Below are 14,051 nucleotides of genomic sequence, written 5' to 3'. Positions count from 1 at the left end.
TCCAAAGATATGAAAACGATAAGAAAAAACCTCTAGACAACCCTGGACCCTTTTGTATATTATAGCGGCGGTCGAAATGGAAGGGATCCAGAAAAAATGTCCTTTATGGGAAGTCAACATCTTTCGAGTATTAGGAAATTACTAGAATCGATTACTTTGCAGAGGAGGACATTTTTGCGAACTACAATATGAAAAATCGTTCCCCTGTGAAGTTCGGGTATTTGACTTATTGGACATTTCGATCTCTTCCTATAAAAAAAACATGTCCAAATATCACGATTCTACCAAATTATCTCGAATGACATTGTACTTTATAGGAAGAGATCGAAATGTCCATTAAGTCATGTTAAATGAAATCTGAAAAGATTAGTAGTAATCCATCAATGGTATGTAAAGCGTTCGACTTACCCGTTTGCTCTATGTCCAATGCCGGTCTCTTCTTAAGAGGTTATTCTAGTGTTAAAGGCGTATCATTTTATCATTAAAAACTATAAAATCTAGGGACCTAAAATTTTACAAATTTCTTTCATCATTATCATCATCAACGGCGGAACAACCGGTATCCGGTCTAGGCCTGCCTTAATAATGAACTCCAGACATCCCGGTTTTGCGCCGAGGTCCACCAATTCGATATCCCTAAAACTGTCTGGCGTCCTGACCTACGCCATCGCTCCATCTTAGGCAGGGTCTGCCTCGTCTTCTTTTTCTACCATAGATATTGCCCTTATAGACTTTCCGGGTGGGATCATCCTCATCCATACGGATTAAGTGATCCGCCCACCGTAACCTATTGAGCCGGATTTTATCCACAACCGGACGGTCATGGTATCGTTCATAGATTTCGTCCTTGTGTAGGCTACGGAATCGTCCATCCTCATGTCGGGGGCCAAAAATTCTTCGGAGGATTCTTCTCTCGAACGCGGCCAAGGGTTCGAAATTTTTCTTGCTAAGAACCCAAGTTTCCGAGGAATACATGAGGACTGGCAAGATCATAGTCTTGAACAGTAAGAGCTTTGACCCTATGGTGAGACGTTTCGAGCGGAACAGTCTTTGTAAGCTGAAATAGGCTCTGTTGGCTGACAACAACCGTGCGTCGATTTCATCATCGTAGTTGTTATCGGTTGTGATTTCCGACCCTAGATAGGACAAATTGTCAACGGTCTCAAAATTGTATTCTTCTATTCTTATTCTTCTTCGTGTTTGACCAGTGCGGTTTGATGTTGTTGCTTGATTTGTCTTCGGTGCTGACGTTGCCACCATATATTTTATCTTGCCTTCATTGATGTGCAGCCCAAGATCTCGCCTCAATTGCCGCCTGCTCGATCTGGATGAAGGCAGTTTGTACGTCTCGGGTGGTTCTTCCCATGATGTCGATATCGTGAGCATAGGCTAGTAGTTGGGTGGACTTGAAGAGGATCGTACCTCTTGCATTTACCTCAGCATCACGGATCACTTTCTCGAGGGCCAGGTTAAAGAGGACGCATGATAGCGCATCCTCTTGTCGTAGACCGTTGTTGATATCGAATGGTCTTGATAGTGATCCTGCTGCTTTTATCTGGCCTCGCACATTGGTCAGGGTCGGCCTAGTCAGTCTTATTAATTTCGTCGGGATACCGAATTCTCTCATGGCCGTGTACAGTTTTACCCTGCCTATGCTATCATAGGCGGCTTTAAAGTCGATGAACAGATGGTGCAACTGTTGTCCATATTCCAACAGTTTTTCCATCGCTTGCCGCAGAGAGAAAATCTGATCTGTCGCTGATTTGCCTGGAGTGAAGCCTCTTTGGTATGGGCCAATGATGTTCTGGGCGTATGGGGCTATCCGGCCTAGCAAGATAGTGGAGAATATCTTATAGATGGTACTCAGCAACGTGATACCTCTATAATTGCTGCACTGTGTGATATCTCCCTTTTTATGTATGAGACGGATAATGCCTCGTTGCCAATCGTCAGGCATTGATTCGCTGTCCTATATCTTGAGCACAAGTTGATGAACCACTTGGTGTAACTGGTCGCCTCCATATTTAACCAATTCGCCTGTAATTCCATCGGCTCCTGGCGACTTATGATTTTTTAGCCGATGAATTGCACGGACTGTTTCTCCTAAACTTAGTGGTGGCAGTATTTGTCCGTCGTCTTCAGTTGGCGGGACCTCCAACTCGCCGATGTTCTGGTTGTTCAGTAGCTCATCAAAGTACTCAACCCATCGCTCTAATATTCCCATTCTGTCGGAAATCAGATTTCCCTCTTTGTCTCGACAGGCTGAGCATCGTGGTGTATAAGGCTTCATCCTGCTGACTTGTTGGTAAAACTTGCGCGTCTGGTGCGGTTGCTCCCTGTACTTTTCTAGTTCTCCGCTTCTCCGCTCGACGGAGTTCGTGATAAGTCTCTGTGCGTGCCCGCGTTCTTTGAGAATGCAACATTACTCGGTATGCGGCATTCTTCCGTTCCGTTGCTAGCTTACATTCATCGTGAAACCAGCCGTTCCGACTCCTTTTGCGGCTGGGGCCAAGTATGCTTGTCGCCGTACCCATGATAACGTTCTTCAGGTGATTGTGAAGATCATTTGTTGATGCTTCATCTCCAGGTCCTCTGTTGACTGCGGTTATTGCGGCATCCATTTCTCTCTTATAGGTGTCGCGGAGGGTTGTGTTGTGGATGGCTTCAGTGTTCACTCTCACCTGATTGTCAGAGGGGATTCTAGGTGGTATTTTTATTCGAGCTCGGAGCACCATGCCAACGAGATAGTGATCCAAGTCTATATTAGCCCCCTATATATTCTGACATCATCATGGCTGAGGTGACGGCGTTCGATCAGCACGTGGTCAATTTGGTTGAAAGTGGTCCCGTCAAATTTCTTTGCCGAGTCTTTAAAATTAAAATTTCGCGATTACAAAAAAAAAAATGGCGGCAGTAGTATCCAGATTGCGCGTGGTAGCACCCAAATTTTCCAAGTCACCTGTTATAAATTCAACAAAAGTTTTGATAAAATCTATTGTACGCACAAGTTTGGCCAGAAAATGCTCCAAATTTTCAAAATTCAATATTTTTTTTTGTCTAATTTTAAGTGTATACAGTCGTTCTAAATTTGTAAAAAAAATTAGTAAATCGGTTTATCAGATCAGATTCACTGTACCGCTACGTGCATCACGAGAAGAAAAGGCTTTTATTACTGATTTTTACTGTATGGAAACGTGCTAATAGTGTTAAAATGAAAAGAGTTTTTTTTTTTTTTCAATTTTTTAATATACTATATTCTTTATTTTATTCGCAAGAAAATATAATACTGGAATAACCTCTTAAAAAGTATGTTGCATTAAAAAAAAATCTCAATTCGCTGCGGACAGGATTCGAACCTGTGCGGGTAGAACCCAATGGATTTCAAGTCCATCTCCTTAACCACTCGGACACCGCAGCTGTTGTATGGCAGTTTCTTATAAACAATGGGGTAATATGTTGCTAAAGTAATCTAGCAACATGTTGACGTGAATATTTTAGGCTGAGTGTATTACCCGAAAATGCTTTGCAAAGAAGCACAAGAGAAAACGATAATAATGGTGCCCAGGTAGTGCCTTTCTTTGGACAATATACCGACCGCATCTAGTTTTGGGATTCCAAATAATCTTACATAAATAACTATGAAGAGTTTAAGAGCAATCTCGTGGTATTTCTGCCGGTTAATTGTTTTTAAATAATTAGGACTTGTCTTTTCTATTCACTAGTAATACAGGGTGCGGCAGCATAACTTCCTTTTTTAAAATGCGCGCCATCAGTTAGTTGATGTCATAGCGGAGCGCTAGTGGTCTCGTTCAAGGGGGGATACTGTAAAGTTTTGTCCCGACACGGTTCAGTCGCCATCATGCGTTGGAATAGTGAGGAGCGTGCGCTACTGGGCTGACACCAACCCTCGAGAATTGCATCAAAAGCCTTTGCATTCACCCAAAGTCACAGTATGGTGTGCAATTTCCTCAGCTGGAATTATTGGTCCCTGGTTTTTTGAGGAAAATGAGGTTACAGTGACAGTGAATTCGGACCGGTATGTAAACATGCTACAGAATTTTTTTTTCCCACGGCCAGAAAATTTGGATTTGGGGGACACTTGGTTCCAACAAGACGGTGCAACAGCACACACTTCAAGAGCATCGATGGCTGTTTTGAGGGAACACTTTCCAGAGCGCCTTATCTCAATTAGAGGCGATTTGGAATGGCCGGCACGCTCTCCCGATCTGTCCCCTTGTAATTTTTTTCTATGGGGTTTTTTGAAATCCCGTGTTTATGTGAACCGTCCAAGAACCCTACAAGATTTGAAGACCAACATCCAAGAAGAAATTGCCAACATAACACCTGCTATGCTAACAAGAGTCATGACAAACGCCAGAAATCGGTTTACGCAATGTATGGAAAATAGGGGACGTCACCTAACAGATTTCATCTTCAAAACAATGTAAATAAAAACTTTAGACATGTACCTACATTATAAAAAATAAATAGATATTTTCCGATGCATACAATAGTTTTTATTGAGTTTTGAAAAAAGGAAGTTATGCTGCCGCACTCTGTATTTATTGGTCTTGCAAATGGCGATATTTCGGAAGCCATTTGTTCCCTTCATCAGTGCTACAAGTCTATGGAAGAGTTCCCTGTTGTTTCTCATCCATTTAGTTGGTTGTTTGAGGTAGCAAGCAGTTTGATTTTTTCAGGTTTTTGGCCCCAAACAACCTGATGTAAATCGAAATATTTAACACCTATCTCCGTGTCCGAGGTTCATTCTATTGCTTTGAATGTGCATAATGATATATTAAAATTTCAAAGCGAATGGTCAAGTGGTTTTTTTTCAATCCTTTACGCCAACCCAAAAAACGTTGTTTTGAGAAAACCCCATTAACTTAATGTTGGACCGGACCAAATGGGCAGTTGATGCGGACTTAGGACCCCATCATTCGACGACGATTTGCCTCTGCCCTGGTAAGAAACCGTAAATCCGTCGTCGCTTGATTTTTTTTTTAAAGTTTGGGTGCAAACCCTAAGCGAGGGGTCCGTGGACCAGGAAAGAGGGAGTAAGTTGCTCCCCATTTGGTCCGGTCCAGCATTAAGTTGATGCGGACTTAGGACCCCATCATTCTCAAAACGAATATTTCAGCTCTGGTCAATAAGGCGGATTTGCGCTCAATATAATTTGTAGGCATGTCGTGTTCTACGGGTTATACATATAAGGGAGCATTCAACATCTGCGAGCCGCTACGGTCACGCTGCTCCCAGGGCAGAGGTGAGGCAGCGTCTGACGATTTGCCTCTGCCCTGGTAAGAAACCGTAAAGCCGTCGTCGCTTGACCCATTTAAAAATTTATTACAGTATTGACAGTAGTACAAAAGCCGAAATCAGTTTTCGAAATGTTCCCTTCTATTTAGATAATATGCTAATAAAATCAGAATGTGTAACATACACATTTTGAAGAGAAAGGCCCCATACAAAAAGTAAGACGCTCAAAATGCGGCTTTGATCCGCAGCGCTATAAACACTGACTACTCATTTTTAAAATGAAATATGACTTTCACATTCTTACCACATTATTTCCAACCAAAATCACTTTGCCTACTTCCTCAGTTTTCTTCAATTTAAGGTTCAGAACTATTTTTTCCTTTTTATGTTTACCTTTTTAAAGTTTTGTGTAAAAGAAAAAAACTTAAAAAACTTAAAATCGGTTGATTACCTTCAATGTCCATAAACACGAGTTTCGTCCTCTACCTTTGAAACCAAAGAACGGTGGTTAGACTCGCAGGGCTTTCCGCGCTGGTAAGCGTGCTCAAACCCAAATGTGGTAAAAAAATATTTCTTAGAATTCGCCCTTGATACTCTATATATGGACGTTGGCGGTGTCGATTGGATCCAGGTCGTTGTCCGGTTTTGCAGAGCGGAACACTTTCACCACGTTCCGATCCGTACTTCATAGTCTACCTTTTTCAATGCCTCCAGGTATTCTTTGTATATACGGAGGAGGAAAGTTTGGCTGTTCATCGGGGGTTCCTCCTCTTTGATCCTGGGGTTTTGAAGGCGCAGGGATTGAACGAGCTTGTTCTTATCCATGCGGATCTTCGGCAACCAGATGCGAGCGACCAGTTGGTACCCCCTCCTAGGCGTCGCTGATATTAGCGACGCACGAATCGAGAAAGTCCCTGGAGAACTGATCCTCATAAGGTGTAACGTATAACCCACGGACCACCTGAGAGGAATCAAAGCAGAGGATAGATCCCTTGTGTTCGCTTTTGGGATCCAGGAGATCTCAGATAGCCTGACTTCCGCTGGCTACATCTCCGACGTTATTTTGTCGCTAGCGTAAGTGCCACACGCAAGTGGCTCCTGGCTACGTCGCTGAAGGGTTTCGCAGTTGTTGGCTTGCCTTGAGATTGATTTCGTTTGAGAGCGCTGAGCTTTGTCTTTTGCTCGTCTGCCAGGCGTTTGTCGTTATATTCCTCAACAATCGCCTGGTATTTAGCGAAGTCCTTTTCATCTCGCTCATCGACAGTACCGGTCTCCTTATTCTTAGCAATCTTGCTAAGAATAGGCATGGCCTTGTGGTACTGACTCTTAAGCGGGACTCCAATGGACCTTCGCTTCTCAGTTGGTTTCTGATGACCGAAGTTTTTTGCCGGTCGGTGCTACGGCTGGCACCTGTTGTACTCTTTCGACGGTTACTGCTTCTTGGCTGAATACCAGCAGCACGTCCTCCGATGATGCACCTGGCATAACCACCTCTTCTTCTCTCATTGGCTTTTATTATTAGTAATTGAGTCCATGTCTTTTTCTCACAAGCAGTCCGGGAAGAATTTTCACTCTAACTAGCCCGGCCACCAGGGTGAGGGTTTTATTTGAAGCTGAAGGTTGATGTGAATCCGTTGCGAAGAACTCATGTTTTCCTTTCTATTGTGACATCCCCAGGAATCCGAGAGTCTCAACTTCCCAAAGGATGCTAACCTAACTGCTCCTTAGCCATCCGAAATAAAATCTACTTTTACAGCAATTTAGTGGTTTCAATCCGTCTGCGCAATGTTCAATGAATCCCCCCAATCTTTCAGTTATCTAAAAGAAATACGAGATATTTGCAAAATAGAAATGAAAAAGAAAATGCGTTCGAAATGACAACCTCACAATAAAATTTCGTGATTTCGATCCACCGCGGTCGAAAATTCTTCTTCTAAGTTTATTGCACAAAGAACAGAACTATCAGTCACTTTCAACACGACCGAAATCTCAACCAAAAATGATATCCTCTGCCCATCAGCCGTCTCTCGATCAGCCGTTCCCGCTAAATCTGGCCTTGAACTTCTCGAGTTCATGTAGGGAGCAACATGCGCAGCAGCGTTTATGCGGCAGATCATTCCCTTCTGTCACGATCAATTCGCCTGAATGCATTCAAAAATGTGCAATATGCGACGAAGCTTAAGGAAATTGCACACTATAGAAAACATTATTTGATCAAATTAATCCCGAAAAAGGCGAATAAAATCCCGCTCCTGTCACGAAATCGCGATTACTACAAGAGTTGCGGAGGAGGACATCACCTTTTCCGTCCATTAAAAATTAGCAACTTATGATATATACTACGCAGCCCTTACATAAGATACTCCACTTGCTACGGCACAAGCTGGCATAACTCAAGGAGCTCACCCAGTTTCAAATTACTCGTTTCATTGCTTGGAAGGTGAGGTCCAAGTCTCTAAGGAAAACGAGTCAAGAAGCAGATGATCTGCGTGGTTCCTCGGAAACACAGGTCTGTAACTGAGCCGAAAACATGGTGAGACTGATAATTCCCTTACGCAGGGGAAGACAAGGTCCCCTGACTGCATGTTTTCCAATGCAATCGTGGGCGATACCGACCATACCTTCTTTTTTAAGGTTTTGTGTAAACACAAAACCTTATTAAAATCGGTTTACTGTCTGTCTGTCTGTCTTTTTTTTTTTTTCATCGTTGGAAGGTGGAAAGGTTCAAAACCTACTGCTGGCTTCTGCCAAACAGTTATGTGAGACTTCTACTCACTAAAACCACCTCCTTCTTCTTCCATTTTCCCCACAGGACTGCTATAAGCATTGCATCGTGGGGCTGGATCAGTTCTTAACTGTGGCGCATTATTGTTCGCTCCCTTTCTTGGTTTCTTCGCAGTTCTGCATGCCTTAGCTAATCATGAATCATTTTCAGCTCAATTACCACTTGATTCCAAGCCTCCGTTGATTCCAACATAAACTCCACTATATTTCCAGGTGTTAAGCGCCTGTTTGCGATCGCCTCCAGCCTAGTTCGGTGTGCTGTAAACCTTGGGCACTCAAACACAACATGCTCCGCATTCTCAGCCACGTTACCACATCTTGGGCACCATGGTGACTTGTCGTGTCCAAATCGATAAAGATAAGCCCGATAACCTCCATGTCCACTTAAAAACTGTGTTAGCTCGTAGCTTAGTTCCCCGTGATTCCTTTCCATCCATCTTCGAATGTGTGGAATGATACGGTAGGTCCAACGGCCAGTTTGTGCCTCGTTCCATCTCTTTTGCCATTTAGCGATGGATTCTCGCCGTGCTAGTTGCCGTCGAAGTATAATAGACTCACCGATTGCATACATATTGTCGTAGAGACGCCGACCTTCATCCGCCAAGATGTCTATGGGGATTGTCCCTGCCAGTACATATGCCGCTTCTCCTGATGTCGTTCGATAAGCACTGCATACCCGGAGTGCACTTAGTCGATACGCCATTCCTAGTTTTCCGCAGTTTGATTCGTTTTCCAGAACGGTTGCCCAAACTGGAGCTGCGTAGAGTAGCACGGAACTAACTACCCTTGAAATAAGACGACGTCGACTTTGTCTTGGTCCACCAATGTTCGGTAGTATCCTCGAGATCGTTACAGCGATGGAAGATGCTTTAGTTGCAGCGCACTCAATATGTTTTTTAAAGTTGAGTCTTTCGTCAATCATTACTCCCAAATATTTAAGCGACTCTTGGGAGTAAATTGTTTTTCTACCAACTTTAATTTTCACGGTCGTGTCTTTCCTTCTTTTGCTGATTAGCACTAGTTCCGTTTTATGTTCAGCAAGTGATAGGCCGGACTTTTTCAACCAGGAATTGATCTCCCATATCGCTTCATTTGCATAGATTTCGATCTCGTCTAATCGTTTTGCCACTATTGTTACCCCGATATCGTCAGCACTCCGTTGTACATAATTAACCACAGTAAGGGACCTAAGACAGACCCCTGTGGTACGCCGCACGTTATTGGGAATAATTTCTCTCCATCGTCCGAGTCGCAATATAATCTTCTTCCAAGAAGAAATGCAACAACGATGCGTACAATGTACTTTGGAACCTTTAGTTTGGTTAGAGCCTCTACGATTTTCGTCCACTTTGCAGTGTTGAAAGCATTTTTTACATCGAGGGTCACCACTGCGCAGCATTTGTCATCTTGTATTGCAGCGCGAGCCAGGCCAGTCACCATGCTGATTGTATCGATGGTTGATCTCCCCTTACGAAACCCGAATTGCTTGTCGGATAGGCCTCCTTCCTTTTCCGCAAAAGCGAGCAGCCTGTTGTATAATACTCGTTCAAATAGTTTACCAATGGTGTTGACCAAACATATCGGTCGATATGAGGAGGGGTCTCCCAATGGTTTACCTGGCTTCGGAATAAGTATCAACTTTTGCAGCTTCCATTGCTCGGGGAATTCTCCTTCTCTAAGGCATGCCGTAAAAACTTTGGCAAACATACCTGGTGCTGACCTGGCTGCCACTTTCAGGGCGATATTCGGGATTCCATCTGGCCCTGGGGTCTTATTTTCAGCGAATTTACTTGCTGCATCAAAAATTTCCTCTTCTACCACTTCAGGGATTTCGTCGGGGTTTACATGCACTTTAGGCTGATTTGTGTAGTTCGCATCCTCTGGGAAGAGAGTGTCCACTATGTTTTCTAGTAATTTTGGGCAGGTAATCGATGGGGAGCGCTTGCCTTTCAGTGATGACATTACAGACCTGTAGGCGCCACCCCATGGATCAGAATCAGCTTCGGTACACATCCGCTTGAAATGTTCGGATTTGCTCTTCGTGATAGCTACTTGCAATTTTTTCCTCGCGTTCTTGTATTGCATGTGCAGCTCAACGAATTCAGGTTGATTTCTTCTGCGCTGGGAGCATCTCCTAGCTCTGAGGCAGTTTTTCCGACATTCCTCAATTTCTGAATTCCATCAGAAATTGGGATTTCGTCTTCGGAAAGCGCTACGCCGTGGCATAGAGGCATCGCATGCCCGCTGCAATTTTTCCGCGGCCTGTAAAGCTTTTTCTTGTGCGCTTCCCGATACTAATGTGTCATCTAGAAGTACCTCCTTGAACATTTCTTCATTGAATTTGTTAGTTACCCAGCTCATCGTTATTCTTTTTTGTGGCTTCATGTAATTCCTACGCGAGGTTTGGAAGACAATAGCCTGATGATCGCTGTGTGTGTACTCTTCACTAACATGCCACTGCAAGTCTTTGATAAGGGTGTCACTGACGAAAGTGAGGTCTACTACCGATTGTAATTCTCCCCTCCGGTATGTGTTGGCTCCCCCAGAGTTCGCAAGTACGACATTTAGACGCGAGAATGCCTCTAGCAGTATTTGCCCCTTTGCATTTGTTATTCTGCTTCTCCATTCTTCTGCCCATGAGTTGAAATCACCGGCAATTATTTTGGGATTATAGCGCCTGGCATCAAAAGATAGTTTCTCAAGCAACAAAGTGCAATCCTTCGCAAAATGACCTTGCTCTCCGCACTTGCGACACAGACTAGATCTGTCTTGTGAGCTGGTACAGGCTTTCGCAATGTGGCAGAACTGCCAGCACTTAAAACATTTATGCACCTGACTTTGCTCTCGTATCCGGCAAACCACCCATCCAATACGAACTTTACCTGCTGCTATCGCCTTTTTTGCTGCTTCGATAGGAAGACTTATCGACGCTATCTGTGTATCCCCGTACGCCTTCCTAAGTCGTAGCACGTTGGCCTCGCTCACTGACTGTAGTCCTAATTGAGATTGCAAGGCTTCACAGATCTCCGACTTCGTGGCGATTTCATCCAAGTCCTTACATTCTATCACCACTGAATCTCTGCTCATTTTGATTGCTGCAGCCTCACCTAGTGCCACTCCGATTTTTTTTCGTAGGTTTTCGCCTACATCTTCACCCGCTTTAAGCTCCAGCAACAGATCACCTTTCTGCGTACGTCTGATACGCGTAACATTACCACTTAGTTCAGTCAGGGAGGTATCTGCTTTTACTTTACGCAAAATCTCCGCGTACGCCAGTTTTTGTTATGATCAGCGCGTCTGGCCTGGCTCTCCTTTGCAACCGTTTCTTACCTTCTACTTTAGTCCAGGTAGATTCTTCGACGCGGTTAGTGGCCTTTTCCGGGTGGGCCGATAAGCTTCCGTCGCCTGTCTTCCTAGGTTGCGCCGGAATTGGTTTCTCCTTTTTGCGTTTCGCTGTCCGTTGGGGTGATTGTACCTCTTCGTTGGGGTCTCTTTGTCGCTTATTGCGCATTGCTGGATACCTTCTTTGTCAAAAAGCCTCTTGGGAAGAGATGTTTTCACCATAGTTTGTGTTGCTACAGTAACCATCACTTTCTGTTGGCTGTTCGGCAGTATACGTTCTTCGCGTGCTTTTACATCCTCTTTAGCCTTAAAGTACGTCGCCCTGATAGAACGCACTTGGTTTTTGATAGCGTGATGGACGTTATTTCGCTGACCAACGTACTCCATCAGATTTTGGATCATTGCTCCCAGCTGTGTGAACGCGTCAGCCTCATTTAAAGAATTGACTCCACCGCTGCTGCTCCTTTGATCCGACATCTGTTTCTCACTCGATTTCGCTGGAGGCGATCGCACTAATTTACCGCTCCGCTTAAAAGGATCATTAAGGCTAAAAACCATCAAAGACAACTCCCCACTAGCCGTTTTGCTAGTGGGAAGCCCCCCGAAATTCTCGGCTTCCTCCACTGTTTGCAGTGAAGTAATTTACAAACAAATTTGCAGTTGATTCCAACATGCTCTTGCTTTGGCTGCAGATCGAACTGTCTGTCTGTCCGTCTGTCTGTCTGTCCGTCACACGCATTTTTCTCGGAAATGGTTGCAGCGATTGACACCAAATTTGGTAGAAAGGTGGGAACTGTGAACGCTCACGCATACAGCGAGTTACATCCTTTTGCGATGAATCTAAAGGGGGGGGGGGTCCCCATACATGCAAAAGAGGGGTGTAAAGTTTTTTTTCATCAAATATAGTCACGTGGGGTATCAAATTAAAGGTATCGGTTAGTACTTTTCGAAGCCGGTCTTAGTTTTGACATTTGTTGGAAAGGTGGGGAGTGCGGAGGGTTGAAAGTGATCATTCCTTTAAGGGGGTCATTTTCAGAAACTACCAAACCGAAAAATCTGAAAAAAATTAGGAGGCTGCCACTATATGGTGCCTGGGCTCCCAAATACCTTCCATACTGTTATCCGTACAAATAAAGTTAATAATAGTATATTACTATAATTTTTAGTAATTGACTGCAAAACCCCCCTTAAGTTCATCCTACCACCACGACAGTATAGGGTATAACATAGAGCAGGATCTCACCAAGTTTGGTGGAAATCGCACTATTACAAACAAAGTTATAATACGTCAAAGTTGTTGCTTCTTTGCAAATTCAAGACTATGAATCTCAATATCATCCGAAGTGGATATTCTCACATAATATATGCATATATTACGTGCTGCATACTAAGAAATACACAAAACCTTTCGTACCTGAAGCGTCCAGCTTCCGGTTTCCCGACTTGTTTGTAGAAGTTGGAATGGAACTCGTCAGCAACTCTACATAGGTTCAGGGGAGCTTGCTTCGGATCACATTATCAAAATCAAATAGAGTCATATTGCGCATTTCGTTTGGTCCCCTTTTGGAGGAAGATTGAACTCGATCGAAGAAGGGATGATAGGTTGCTCCTCTCTTCTTCCGTTGGTAAAGGGAATTTTCCGACTTGAAGGTTTCCTAAGGCAGTAGGACGGGAAGCCTAACCCGAAGTAAAATGTCAACCGCTTCCAGTCTAATTCTCTAATGACGCGGAAATTTTTAGATATTTGTCCAACAGCCACTGATCTGTGGGGTAGTTTTTTTAACCCTGGTTCATTAGACAATATGAGTGTAAAATACAAACATATTTTTACTGAAACAGATCTCTAAAAATTGAATTATTAACAATTAAAAACATGTTTCCTTCCAGGCAAATTCAAGATCCAGCTAGCCAGCGATTAACTTGGTACAAACCACCCTTAACTGTTCTGGTTATAAAGAAAGTTCGAGATTCTACAGTTCTTTCTCCTTTCGTGCAATTGGTTGAATGGTTGGTGCAGGTATGCTATTCCTTCGTTATTTGTGTTAATTTTTTAACTGAAATACGCGAGTTTTATAGGAGAAAAACATGGTAGTATGGGTGGAGGCAGCTGTACTTGACGATCCATTACTTGTAGAGGATAAACGGTTTCAACAAATTAAAGATAAATTAGTTACTTTCAAGTGAGTTTTCGCCACTGAATTTAACTGGACATTTACAAGAAGAAGTTTCTCTACTCTTTATTCACAGGGACGGCCGTGATGATTTAACAGATCGAATCGACTTCATAGTATGCTTGGGCGGTGATGGTACACTTTTATATGCATCATTACTATTTCAACAATCAGTTCCACCGGTGATGGCCTTTCATTTGGGTTCATTAGGATTTTTGACACCATTCCAATTCGATAACTTTCAAGATCAAGTAACAAATGTCCTGGAAGGACACGCAGCTTTGACGTTACGCAGTCGACTGCGTTGTATAATTGTTCGTAAAGGGGAACGTTACAAAGAGGCTTTAACCGATAATGAAACTTCGTCTGATCGAACAGAAACCGCTGCATCAAATCATCTTTTTAGTGATAATCAACAAACTCCGAATATGAGAGCATCGACAAATATTTTGGTGAGTTCTTTTCTCTTTAGTTTTATAATATTTTATAACTTGT

The 14,051-nt window shown here is 43.4% G+C and overlaps 1 protein-coding gene and 1 non-coding gene across 8 annotated transcripts in view; one reads left to right on the top strand and one right to left on the bottom strand.

Annotated features, from left to right (window-relative positions):
* Window positions 1-14,051, top strand: part of LOC119653731 (NAD kinase-like) — a 150,671-nt gene that overhangs the window by 135,705 nt on the left and 915 nt on the right. For all 7 annotated transcript variants that reach the window (XM_038058648.1, XM_038058647.1, XM_038058645.1 and 4 more), the window contains 3 exons: window positions 13,273-13,402; window positions 13,462-13,565; window positions 13,633-14,008. In XM_038058648.1, coding sequence (XP_037914576.1) covers window positions 13,273-13,402; window positions 13,462-13,565; window positions 13,633-14,008 — 610 coding nt within the window. The remainder of the gene's footprint in view (window positions 1-13,272; window positions 13,403-13,461; window positions 13,566-13,632; window positions 14,009-14,051) is intronic.
* Window positions 3,336-3,417, bottom strand: Trnas-uga. Its single transcript has one exon. It is a non-coding gene; the product is annotated as a tRNA-Ser (tRNA).

The sequence above is a fragment of the Hermetia illucens genome, chromosome 4 (genome assembly GCF_905115235.1).
Source record: "Hermetia illucens chromosome 4, iHerIll2.2.curated.20191125, whole genome shotgun sequence".
Lineage (NCBI taxonomy): Eukaryota > Metazoa > Arthropoda > Insecta > Diptera > Stratiomyidae > Hermetia > Hermetia illucens.
Note: the sequence above shows the minus strand (reverse complement) of the source record. Positions and strands in the feature narration are given on the sequence as shown.